The sequence below is a fragment of the Arachis hypogaea genome, chromosome 6 (genome assembly GCF_003086295.3).
Source record: "Arachis hypogaea cultivar Tifrunner chromosome 6, arahy.Tifrunner.gnm2.J5K5, whole genome shotgun sequence".
In the NCBI taxonomy this organism is placed as follows: Eukaryota; Viridiplantae; Streptophyta; class Magnoliopsida; order Fabales; family Fabaceae; genus Arachis; species Arachis hypogaea.
The window spans coordinates 16,797,206-16,809,678 of record NC_092041.1 but is presented as its reverse complement, the minus strand read 5'-3'; the positions used below and the strand labels follow the sequence as shown (position 1 = coordinate 16,809,678).

Sequence of the window (12,473 nt, the reverse complement as noted above, 5' to 3'; positions counted from 1 at the left end):
CAATCGTATTTCCCAGAAATTTCAGTCAGCAGTAGCACATTTTTCTTCTTCTCACTCATTTTTTACAAACATGAGAAAGCAAATTACAGAAAATAAAGGAAGAAGAAAGAGCAGAACTAACCTCTTCTACTCATTTTTCACTTAAAAACTGCTGTCTTCAAAACTTAAAACACAGCGTTTATGAAAGCTTCAACTTCAAGAGCAAATTTAATTAACCTTTCAGTTCCAACATTTAATCCCAACCACACATACTACAATTCCCCCAACGGTCCAAGATAAGCGTTGGAAGTTGAACCAAATGAAGCATTAAATCAACACACTCACCCATAAAGCAAGCCGTTACTCATTTATAATAAAAAAAATAAAACTTTTCGTGTGCCAAGCAGGAAATCTGATAAGACAAGTTGACCTGGGGGCTGACTGTACCGAGCTATTACTCGCCAAACAAAGCTCAACCTGTTCTCCTCAGATCAGGCCAAGCTTGGGGGCTGTGGTATGAACGGCTAAAAAGTCGGTTACGAGTTATAGCTCAATAACGCATATTCCTAATCATTATAGCTCGGTAACGTATATTCATAATCATAGCTAATCGCTATAATTAAGTCGGCATTTACCTCATTCTCATAACACCGGATATACGAATTAATGATCAGACGTTATCTGGAAAACGACCATTTGCCGCCGACCATATAAGAAGCAGAAAACAGAAGCCAAAAAGGTAAGCCATTTCGATCTGAGAATAAGCGTATACTTGAAAAACCCTCTTACTGACTTGAGCGTCGGAGTGCCTTTGCACCACCACTTCGGTTCCAATCACCGCATTTTGTGCTTGGCTACAAAAAGTTCGTCCGACCTATTCCGGAGGACGAGGTTACATCCGGCATTAACAGATCAGAACAGTTATATAACGTCTTAAAAAATGAAAATATTAAGAATTGGATATTCAATCCGGTGGTGTTTCTAGACATATATATTCACATTCGTGACGTGCCCTCTGGCTTCCGGAATAGATGGAAAAGACACATTGGAGAAGCTCATTCTAGCACAAGTTACCACCTTTGAAAATATGAGAATTATGAATTAAAAGTCTAAAAATCCCCCCTCAATATACCCATATCGCTTTAAACGGTAGTGGCATCTCATCTAAGTATCTAACCAAAGAAAAGAGGACTTTGCAAACTTTCTCGAGTAACAGCGCACCACTTGAAAATAAAGTTTCCTACTAAGTAATTACTTTGTGAATGTACAGTTCTAACCCTCCCCTTAAAGCTGAGATCCTCAAAGGACGCAACCAACACTGTATTAAATTAAAGGTCACTCTACCAACGAGAGATAGGCACTGTAGTATCTAAATATCTTATTTAATTTACCTAGTTTGCCGGTCACTGAATATTGGTTTGAACTTTGAAGTTTCAACATTACCCTTTATAATCCTAGACCTATAATTACTGGCTTGAATAAAATCAACATTTAACCGAACTTAACGACATTAATCCTTTAATCATCTTCAGATGTAGATACTCGATCATTAAATCAAGCTTTGATTAAACTCTGAGTAAAGAAGTATGGTAATATATTTTAGTGAGAGTTAGGAGTTAGCACAAATTTTGTTGAATGGCAGAGTATTGTCAGCACCTGAATAGTCAAATAAAGAATAAATGCATAAAATAAAATGGAAAGTAGAGTGCAATTTCCGAGACAGTATGTGGATCCACAAGGTTTCGTACGACGCTTGAAAACGACAAAATAATGTTCACATCAGCAAAGAGGCCTGTCTGTCCAAAACTGAGAAAACGAGAAAGGAGAGTTTATATACATATAAAAGAAGGTTACAGTTCAGAGTTCCAATGACCACCGTTACTATTTTCTGTGCATCCAAGGCAACCACCACTCAGCAGCTCAAGTAACACAGGGTGCTCAAAATTATGTAGAGTTTGTTATCAATGTTTATTTGTCAGATTTTTAAATTACGAATTACTGATGTAAAAGTTAATACAAACATTAGTTTCTGGTTTTCTAGGTTGCACTTTTTAAATTATTAGAAAAAATAATAGAATTTATTCTCATTAAAATAATATATACTAAACTTTTTCCAAAGTTTTCAGGGAACGATGGTCTATATTTCGTTACCTACGTCCAGCATGGAATTTTCCACTATATTTTGTTTGGGCTAAGAAATCTCATGCCATACCATGATGATGAATAGTAAGAACTCGGAACTGAGAAACCACCATCACCAAAATCAATCATTTCTTTTTTTATTTATTCCAAAATCATCTCAAAATTATCAAATAACCTATATTCATTTTCTTTGCTTTTCTCAGAGTATGTTTCAAGGCACTGCTCCCGCAGATTATTAGTCTAACCTCCAAATTTCTTCTTCTTCAATAAAAGAATAAGAATCAGCTTCAAATACGAGAATGAGTAGTTTACAAACTATCTAATATCCAATATCATTCGAACTGACGATTAAGAATCAAAACAAATTGACCCGTCACACAAGGAATATAAAACTTCTAAAAAAAAGACAATTCATGTTTCATAGCATCAATTATGAGTAAAGAATCATCATCTCAAAATTTTCTAACAATACCTCTTCAGTCCATCATCATTTTTATTCATATTATGTTGTTATTATTAGTAGTAAATGAAACTCATCATCCCTTACATACAAAAACCAGAAGGGGATAGAGCTCCCTAACAGTTTTACAATACAAGATTTTTAATCCTCATCTCATCCCTGCAGAGAATTAAAGACTTCCAAAAAAATAAAAATAAAAATAAAATAAAATACAAAATTTTTATGGGGTTTCATTTAACACAGCAGCCAAAGCAGAGAGCGAGCTCTTAGCCTTTATCTCCGGTGGTTTGGATTGGATCACAATATTAGACTCATCCGACTCGCAACGACTCACTTTAAACTCGCCGGCGCCGCCGGCCAAAACCTGGTTTTCCTCCGCGTTGTTTTTGATCCCTTGCGAGGAGGAAGGGGGAAAAACTCGCGTGTGAGGGGAGAGCCATTTCGCTCTGACGTATTCGACCTTCCTCCACGGCGGAACCGGCATTCCCTTCTTCTTCAAGCTCTGCTTCGCCGCCTCGGACACAATCGCCACCATACTCTGCAACCGCTCACACTTGCCAACGAATATGTACGGAACAGTTTGAAGGATCGCCTTGTACGCCTTGGTCGGGCGAGCAATCTCGAACTCCGATCTGAAATCAACGTCAACCACCACCCTCTCGTTCCCAATTATCACGTCAATGTACTCGTATTCCCCTAAAAATAGAATGAAAATGAAATAAATACTAACAATTCGCAAATTGGAATCTAAAATAGTTTGGGAGAAGGAGAGAGAAAGTACCAGCGGGATAGAAAGGAGTTTTCTCCCAGCGAGATTTGCAGATTGCAGCATCGTAGCCAAGAGCTAACAAAGCCTCCGTGACGAGCTTTCTGCAATCGCCGTCTTTGCGTTTGCAGATTATCTTGTTCTTCTCAACTATCTTCGCTGTGTCCGCTAACAGATTCCTCTCGCTCTTGCTGCCACACGCCACCAAACCCTGTCCAAAACCACAACCACCAACACTCGTTTCAATTTTGAATTTTCAAACTGCAATTCCATAATAAGCTTCTAAGATCATCGATTAATGTTCTGTGACGTCAGCAGTACCTTGAGGATTTCGAGAGCTTCGCTGGAGGAAGGCTGGTTAGTTTCTCCGAAACCGGCGTCCGATTCACCGTCGGAGTTGTCGTCGCAGTTGCCGTTGAAGCAGTTACAGCGGTTACGGGAACACTTAACGGAAACCGAGTGCTTATTATCGTGATTATCTTCCATGAAACTCTGCACCATTCTCGCCAGACACACAGAGTTCGGTTCCAAATCGGCACCAGCTACGTCTTTGCCGAAATGCGCATCGTCGCCGGCGGTCTTCTCCACCGCCGCCGCCGAGCTCCTCAGAACGCCGGGGAACTGGCGCTCGAAGAGCCGCTTCAACCGCCACTTGGCCACCGGCTTCACCAACTCCAGCCTCCTCGTCTCTTCACAAACGTCAGAATCAATCGGCTGAATCTTCATTGTAAAAGGCATGATGATGATGATGATGATGATGAACAAGAAGATGAATGGTGATAGTGATAACGAAAATGAGTAGATGGCGATTGATTCAACTCAGAATCACACTCCCTCACAGTTAGATTTCTGAACTCCGAGCTAGGATTTTTAAATTGGGGGATCAGCAGACAAAACAAACGTAAAAAGCAAAATTCAATCTCTGAAAATTCTGCACATAACCAGAACAACACAGCTTTTCTACTTTTTTTTTTACTTTTTATATTTTTCTTTTTCAATCCAGTAGTACTTTGACTTGAAACCACAAATCTTATCCCCTCAAACAAAGAAGAGAGAAATGAAAATAATAATAATAATAATAATAATAATAATAGTTTAATAGCAAATGCAGTTCTGGCAAAATTGGAGAAGTCCCTTTAATTGTTTTGTAAAGGGAATTATTATATAGAAGTAATTTGACTCGGGTTTGCGGAATTAAGCATGGAATAACTTGAAAACTCTGCTAAGTAAAATCGCTTTTGCTTAGGGTTTCTACCATATACGATTGCGGTTCCCCAACAAGCAACGCGACGATAACGTCAGGCTCTTTCTCAACACATCGGGGTCGTGAGCCATCAACACAGCTTCCATATCTCACGGCTACTTGTTCGGGTTTTCCGGCGAGTGTTTCGCCGGCGGCGAGGCAGAGTTTTTGTGTTTGTCTTTTTCGTTTTTTTGCGTGTGGTGGTGGATTTTGTGCAGAAATGAGAAAGAGGATAAGGTGAAGATCAGAAGGTGTTGAATTATTTAAAGGCAACGACCAGAGAAAGGGGATGATCGCCACGTGCATGCCTACGTGGCGGATTTCAGTGCGGACTTTGGGTTTGTGTCTCCGGGTAAAGCGTAATTCCAAAAATACCCCTTTACATTTTTCATGATGATAATGCCCCTGACGTGATAAGTAAGGAAGCTTTCACGGAGACTAATAGGGAGTCCAGGGGGGAGAATAAGCACGAGGGTTGTTTTGTCATTCTAGGACGTATCCTGTGACGGTGAAGATGGCAGGATAGAAAGGTGTAACTGAAAATTTCGAAACGGTTGTTAGGTGTTAGTTAAATTGACGGAATTACCCCCCGTGTGTCAAGAGAGTTAATATGGGTTGGTTCGATGTCAATATCGTGTTTATGAAGCTTTGTGCAGTTGCATTGACAATTCCTTACCGTTCCTGTGATTTGTCGCGTGAGGTTGAGCATTGAACAAATAAACAGAACCACAGAAAAGTGTACAGTCACAGTTGTAAGTTCACAAAAAGTGTTACGCCCAAAAAATAAAAAAGGGGAGGGGGTCGCCAAAATAGTAAAAAAATACAAATATAAATAAGTATATAATAAGAAAACTTAATTAAAAAAAAGTTAAAATCATCCTTGACCCAGAAGAATTAATTTATGTTAATTAAGTGTCTAACTAGATATGTGAATAATGTTAAATTTTTAAATCATGTAGCTATTTATTATTTTGATGAACATTAAAAGAATGGTTGAGGTGAAAACGGGTGATAATTAGATGGAGGACTGTTGCAGGAAAGCAACGGTAGCATTTATAAAAGAAAATAAAAAAATAAATAAACAAATGAAAATAAGAAAAAGTGACTGGTAAATAACGGAGCAGTTTAGCGGATAAGGTTTGTGTAATTGTATCTGACGTTGACAGGGGATGTTAAGTAGTACTAAGGGATGTGATTATGTCACGTGTCAATTATATTCTGTCAGCCGTTGGATTATCAAGGTTGTAAGTTGTAACTAGTGGAAAGTAAGGCCCAATTATTTGATCCACACAAACCTTAATTTTTGTCCTTATTGGGCTGTGACATTTAACCCAATCTATTGAACTTTAGGTTGGTGCAACTTAGCTTAAAATCATAACTGAAGTCCATTCCCTACCAAACAAAAAAACAACTGAACTCCATTAATAAATAAGGATTTAGATCCTCTAAAGTTGTGAATTTTACTTTAAAGAATAAAGTGTAATATTGTATTTTTAAATAGTTTATCTTTTATATTTATTATTAGTCCCACCTATGAAATCAATGGTGAAAGATCACACTTTACTCTCTAAAGTAAAATTCAAACTTTTAGAGAATCTAAATCCAATAAATAATAATAGATAGTTGTAATTTTATTTTATTTTAAATTTTTCAAAAATGAAATGCGTTTATATCAAATGGTATTTTAAAGAAAATCAAATCATCGGAATAAATTGGAAAAGTAAATACGCTAAGAGAAAATTAATTTTGAAAAGTATTAATTTGAAAGAAAAAAAAACAAATTGATAATTCTCGAGTGCAGTTACATCTCCATAAAACACCCCATTGCATTATTACAGTATAATTAAGTGTCTTTTAAATATTGTTCTTTACTCAATTTTTAGAAAAGAAAAATAAATAAATAATTTTTTAATTTTTTAATTTTTTAAATAATTGATACATAAAAATAAATATTTAAATTAATTAAATAATAATAAATTCATAAAAAATTTGACTAAATACTGAAATTTAAAAGATAAGTAACATTTTCCCCACATATTTCACTCATGAATGCATGCAACGTATAGAAAATAAAAAGCGCCTCAATTTCTACCATTTGTATCTTAAAAATATAAGTTAGCACTTTTATGCACTCATAAATTGATTGAAAGACAGAAGAAACATTGATTGAAACATGGTGACGGCATGTCTGGTTCGCCCGAATTTCCTATATGTCAAATTATAGAACTCATCATACACTGTATTTTTTATTTTTAAATCACATATTTGAGTTCATTCATTTTTCCATTTTCCAACGTGCATGTAGGTATGAATGTTTCTATTTAAGCCATTATCAAAGGTACAAAAAAAAGTTTCCTTTTCAGCGGGCAATAATAACTCACAAACCCTTGTTTTGTAATTCTGTTGGCTATATTATTCATGATCATGGATGACCAATTGTTTTCTTATATAATTATTAACTACTACAAAACATATGAAATAAGTCAATACCTATAAAAAAAATTTACTTTTTTTTTAAATTATGTTTTGAACCATTTTAAAATTATTATTCGTATAAAAAAAATTATATTTTTAGTGTATAATGAATAGGGAAATGGCAAATGAATGAGTCTATAAGCAAAGATGCAATATCATGAATAGTGTGACTTCTTTTTTGTTCCCCTTCTCCTCTTCCTCCTCAATGGCTCTAGAGCTTTATTCCACCCAAAAACTACTATTCATGAATAGACAGTGAATTGTTAGTAGCACCAATTTTCTACTTGCTTTACCCGTGTCATTGCAACAGAAGAATATTATATGAGACGCGTTTTTTGTACCCCATCAATAGCAACAAAAGCAAGAAGACTTAGGAGCCTATTCTTCCCCACTTTATCAAAGATAGAGTGTTGGGCCATTAGTCATGACTTCAACTATGTTGTCTACATCAAATTTGATTTTATAATGATAGTCCACATATAGATGTTAGGAATATAATCTATTATGATGATGGGATATATTAATTACCAATGGAAAAGGAATAAAAAAGAAGAGAAAAGGAAAAGATACTAAAGGATCATTTTTCTTTTAAATTGCTAACTAAAATGACACAACTTTTCTTGTTCAAATTTATGTCTGGATATTGTCCATTTGTCCCCTTGCATTACTGTTAAACTTATATAAATATACATATCATTGTTAATTAAGCTTTTTATCTTATTCGATTTCTCTAGAGTATTCATTTCAAACATGAATTCTCATTTAACTGTTGATGAATTCTAGCTATCCCATGTTACCAAAAAGAAAAAGCAAAACAACAAAAAAACTTGAGTTATTATAGACATTATTTTTAAATTGAGAACTATTTAATTTGTATTTTTATTTTCTAAACAGAAAAAAAAGACAAACTTTTTTCCTTTTTTCATATGAAAAAAAACAAGTAGCAGTAAACAAGTTAATAGCTTCGTCAAGCTCGGTATGCATTTTCTCCATCCCTAGTATTTGTATAATCCATATGATTGGGTTGGAATAGGAAAAGAAAAACAAAAGTAAGGACTTAATATAATTTAGTATTTTTAATTAGTACTTTTAGTTATTGTTCTTGCAAGGATACTGCGTCTGATCTATGTGTCGGCTCTACGTCGATCTGGCTGTCCAGCAGATTCGTCCGAGTCGATAATGTCCTTGTGAATTCGAATTCGAACGTGATATTTATAAAAGAGACTTCGACGCTCAAGTCAATAAGAGAATAAAATAAGCAAATAAAGGGTGTATAAGATTTGGAGAGAAATAACTTCAGAGTAAACTTAGGGATGAAGTAATTTTCTTAAGCAAAAATGTGTTCGTCCTGTATCTTCTCCCAACTCTTTTACTCGGTTTTATAGATTCAGTATGTAGCTTAACAGTCAATATTTTCCGAGATTTTGATGAGTAAATTGGCCCAATATTCTGGCGAGTGAGCCGGTTCTGAGATTTTGGTGTGTGAACTGTTTTGTAGTAACTGTTACGCCGAGATATGACTCGATTTGGGTCGAGATCTCTCGGTACTATACATTTATTATTTCAATTATTTTAGTTTAATTTTTTTATATTTTTATCTAATAATTTAATAATATATTTTTAATCCTCACTTTTAAATAACCTACTGACCAAAACATAATAAATTTTATTGGTAGTCTAATATTTCTCGTACGAAAATATGGTGATACACAAATTTGTTTACTGAGATTTTATGAAAATAATATTATTAGGAAAAGTATAGGTGAAGAATAATCTTAATGAACAATATGAACAATAGGGTTATAAACGTAAATTACTCGTAAATTCAATTAATGATGTAATTAATTTAATTATAATAATAACCATTTTTCAAAATTTAAAATATCAGATTTTTTAGTAGGAAACAGTTACACGTTTCCTATCCTTTTACACTTTATCTCTTCCCTCTCTTAGTGGACCCTTTTCTTTTTGGAAAAGTCTAGGGAGCCAATATGCTTGATGTACAATGCATACAATGGGGTTAATTTTAAATTAAAATTAAATTAATGGATAATTAAATAATTTTGAATTAATTCAAATTTAAATTTTGAAAAAAATAGGAATAGGAGAAGTTATAGGAGCACAACGTAAACGGCAGTTTATGAATACCGTATCGTCTCCATCATCTGCAGGTCTCAACGAGAACTACTCTCCCACGCGTCACTTACCACCGTCGGATTCGACTACCACCACTGTCATAGGCCGGAAAGGCCTTCTTCCAGCAACACCAGCACGTTTGTTGTTCGATTTGCGTTGGAACGGCAACCACGCGGACATCCAACGTGCACAGCAAGAGAGAGCGTGTGTTTCTTGTGGTTGATGTCGACGTCGCAAGTAGAAGAGGTTTCAAGTGTGGTTGCTCTTCCACCCCCGTCACCCTGCCGGAGTTCATTAATGGAGTGCGTTGTGGGTGAACCAGTGGATTATGTTCCATCTCTCGGTGGAAATGAGATTTCATCCAATCCAAATGAAAATATAGTTGAACCTCTCGTCGTCGATCCTGTGCAAATGACTAAGATGAGCATCGTTACGTACGAAACGCTTTTTAATGGATGGTCATTTTTATTTGACTGGATAGTTTAGAGTCAATGCAAGTGGCTTGTTTAAGTGTATGTTGTTAATTGGTATTCAGATGCGAGAACATGATTTACTAAACGAAACTTAGGAAATTTTTTACATATCATTGTATTATTCTATGTATGTGAAATGTGTTTCTGGAAGAAAATATTTATATGTTGAAGAAGTTTATATGAAAACCCATTAAAATAATATACTATTACTTAAAAATAAAATACAGGGGCATGTAGGCAATGTTAGTGAAAGAGATATTAATTGAACTAGAGTTGTACTCAATGGTATAATAAGATCGGGAATATATGTTGAAAATGAAAAGGAGGAATGCAGGAGTTATATATTAATGCTTTTCATGTATTTGCTTCCTGCATGTTAGTATTAGAAGATGAGTATATGTATACAGTTATCCATGATGCTCAATGTATGCATAAAGAAAGCATCTCTTTAAAGTAAAAATGTGCACCAATAACTGAAAAATCGAGGAAGGAACTGTGTTTAGGATTTGTACCTAATGCATGTTCAGTTGTATGCTATGCAGTGTTAACGTGAAATAAAGTAGGTTGTAGTCACAATAATTGTATAATATTTCAAATGAATTCATTGATTCAATTACCATGAGTAGCATTTAGATGTCTTTGGTGTAAAGCTTATACTGTTTGGGTGGATGAGTTGATCTATAAATTTAGTTCGCATTTTTTTGTGCTAGTAAGTGAGGTTTCATGTACATGATGTTGAATAAAAATTATTTTTTTTATTGTTGTAATTTGTGTGTTTATGTTAAAAGTACAGGCCACGCAAATGTTGGATGTTACTGATGATGGAAGTGATGAGATGGATATTTGTGACGATGTTTGGATTTTAGTTTAAATTTGTGCAGTCTGGATTCGCATTTTTTATGTCATAATTAATGGCTTTTTTTTTATTTGATACGTAGCTGCCTGATCATGGTACCCTGGAGGAAGATGAAATACCAAGTGTTGGGATGCGGTTTGCGAAGTTGCAACTAGCGCATGATTTTTATGTTAGCTACGTCAAGAAAGTTGGGTTTGCAACTAAGATAAGGACGACAACATTTGACAAGATCACGAAGGAACCCGTTAACCAGGCTATCCACTGTAATCAGGATCCCATCCACGGGTCTCGTGTCAAAGCACCAACGCGCAAAAATCCGATTTCAGCCGCAGGGTGCAAGGCAAGAATATATGTGAAATTTGATAAGGAGAAGCAAGAGTGACTTTCTTTAAGGTTGAGTTGAGGCACACGCACCCATGTTCGGCAAAGAAGGTAGTGCACTACCGTGAGTATAGGCAGCTGAGCATGCATGCGAATTATGTGATTTAGAATAATGACGAGGCTGGGATTCGACCAAACAAGACCTTCCTATCTTTGGCCAATGAAGCTGGGGGCCCGTCGAATCTAGGATTCTCAGAAAAGGATTTAAGAAACTATATTACAGCAAGACTCCAAACGAGCAATGCAAATGCGGATGTTAGGGAGATGATGAACTATTTCATGAGAATGAAAGACATCAATCCAAACTTTTTCTATGCAGTGAAATTGGACGATGAGTGTAGATTTAGGAGTGCAGTTTGGGTTGATGCAAGGTGCATGGCTTCCTATGAATACTACGGAGGCGTTGTGTCACTCGATAGCACTTACAGTACAAACAGATAACAGGTGGTGTAGTTGGTTTTTTTGGTTTACGTAATTTTTTTCCCATGTGGTTGTGCCTGAGTATTCATAATGGCATATGGTTATGTGTGTAGGCATGGGTTACCGTTTGCGTCGTTCGTCGGTGTCAACCACCATGGTAAGTCAACCCTCCTTGGATGTACGCTGTTGGGAAACGAGAAAATTCCGAGTTATGAGTGGGTTTTTACACAATGGTTGACGTGCATGGGAACAACTCCACAGTGCATCATTACTGATCAATGCAGATCCATGTATGGTGCAATTAGAAAGGCATTACCCAATACACGTCACCGTTGGTGCATATGGCGCATCATGAAGAAGTTTCCTCAGAAGCTTGGAGGTTATCGTCAGTACGGAGAGTTGTATCCCGACCTCAGGAACATTGTTTTTAACTCTCGAACGGAGGAGGCATTTGAGAGAAAATGGTTTGAATTTATGGAGGAGTACAATTTACATGACAACACATGGCTGTCAGGTTTGTAGTTGTTCAATTACGTTATGCTTTCCAATTCATAATACTGCGGTAGCTGGCTTTATCGGTTTTGAAATAAAGAGTTCAGTGAAAGGTTTCTGATATAGAAACTGTGTGTTATCTATAGATCTTTATGATGACCGACGCATGTGGGTTCCTCTATTCTTCAAGGGGGAATTTTGGGCTGCCATGAGGAGTACACAAAAGAGTGAGAGCATGCACGCATTTTATGGTGGAATCTTACACAGCAAGACTAGCTTGGTCCAATTTGTTCACGAATATGACAATGTGCTTGGAGCCAAGGAGCAGAGGGAATTGGAGGATGATGCAGTAGACTCCAGGGGGTAATACCTTGTGCAACGAGCTCGCCTATGGAGAAACAATCTCAGCAGGAGTACACTACTAGCATGTTTAGGGATGTTCAAGTGGAGTTTGTGAAAAAGGATGATTGCAGAGCATCAGTAGTTACTGAAGACTGGCCAGTGGTACGCATGAAGGTGGAAGAGGAAAAATTAGTAGATGATACTATGATCTGTGTTTCGTATGTTGTCCACTTTGACCGCTCCACACAAGAGGTTCGTTGTGAGTGCAACCTTTTTGAGAGTTCAGGTGTGTTGTGTTGTCACTGTCT

At 36.2% G+C, this 12,473-nt stretch overlaps 2 protein-coding genes across 3 annotated transcripts; one reads left to right on the top strand and one right to left on the bottom strand.

Moving 5' to 3' along the window:
- Nucleotides 1–2,579: 2,579 nt before the first annotated feature.
- On the bottom strand, nt 2,580–5,002 carry LOC112696259 (uncharacterized). Of its 2 annotated transcripts, XM_025748920.3 has the most exons (4): nt 4,603–4,827; nt 3,669–4,208; nt 3,363–3,558; nt 2,580–3,277 (listed from the first exon to the last, which is right to left on the bottom strand). In XM_025748920.3, the coding sequence occupies exons 2-4, from the start codon at nt 4,083–4,085 to the stop codon at nt 2,802–2,804; spliced, it is 1,089 nt and encodes a 362-aa protein (XP_025604705.1). In that variant the 5' UTR covers nt 4,086–4,208; nt 4,603–4,827; the 3' UTR covers nt 2,580–2,801. The 2 variants fall into 2 exon arrangements, with proteins under 2 accessions (XP_025604705.1, XP_025604704.1); XM_025748919.3 differs by having other exon boundaries at nt 3,669–5,002.
- A 6,419-nt stretch (nt 5,003–11,421) lies between these two features.
- On the top strand, nt 11,422–12,190 carry LOC140173622 (protein FAR1-RELATED SEQUENCE 5-like). Its single transcript, XM_072198117.1, has 2 exons — nt 11,422–11,845; nt 11,970–12,190. Exons 1-2 carry the CDS (start codon nt 11,422–11,424, stop codon nt 12,188–12,190), a joined length of 645 nt encoding a protein of 214 aa, XP_072054218.1.
- The last annotated feature ends 283 nt before the right edge of the window (nt 12,191–12,473 follow it).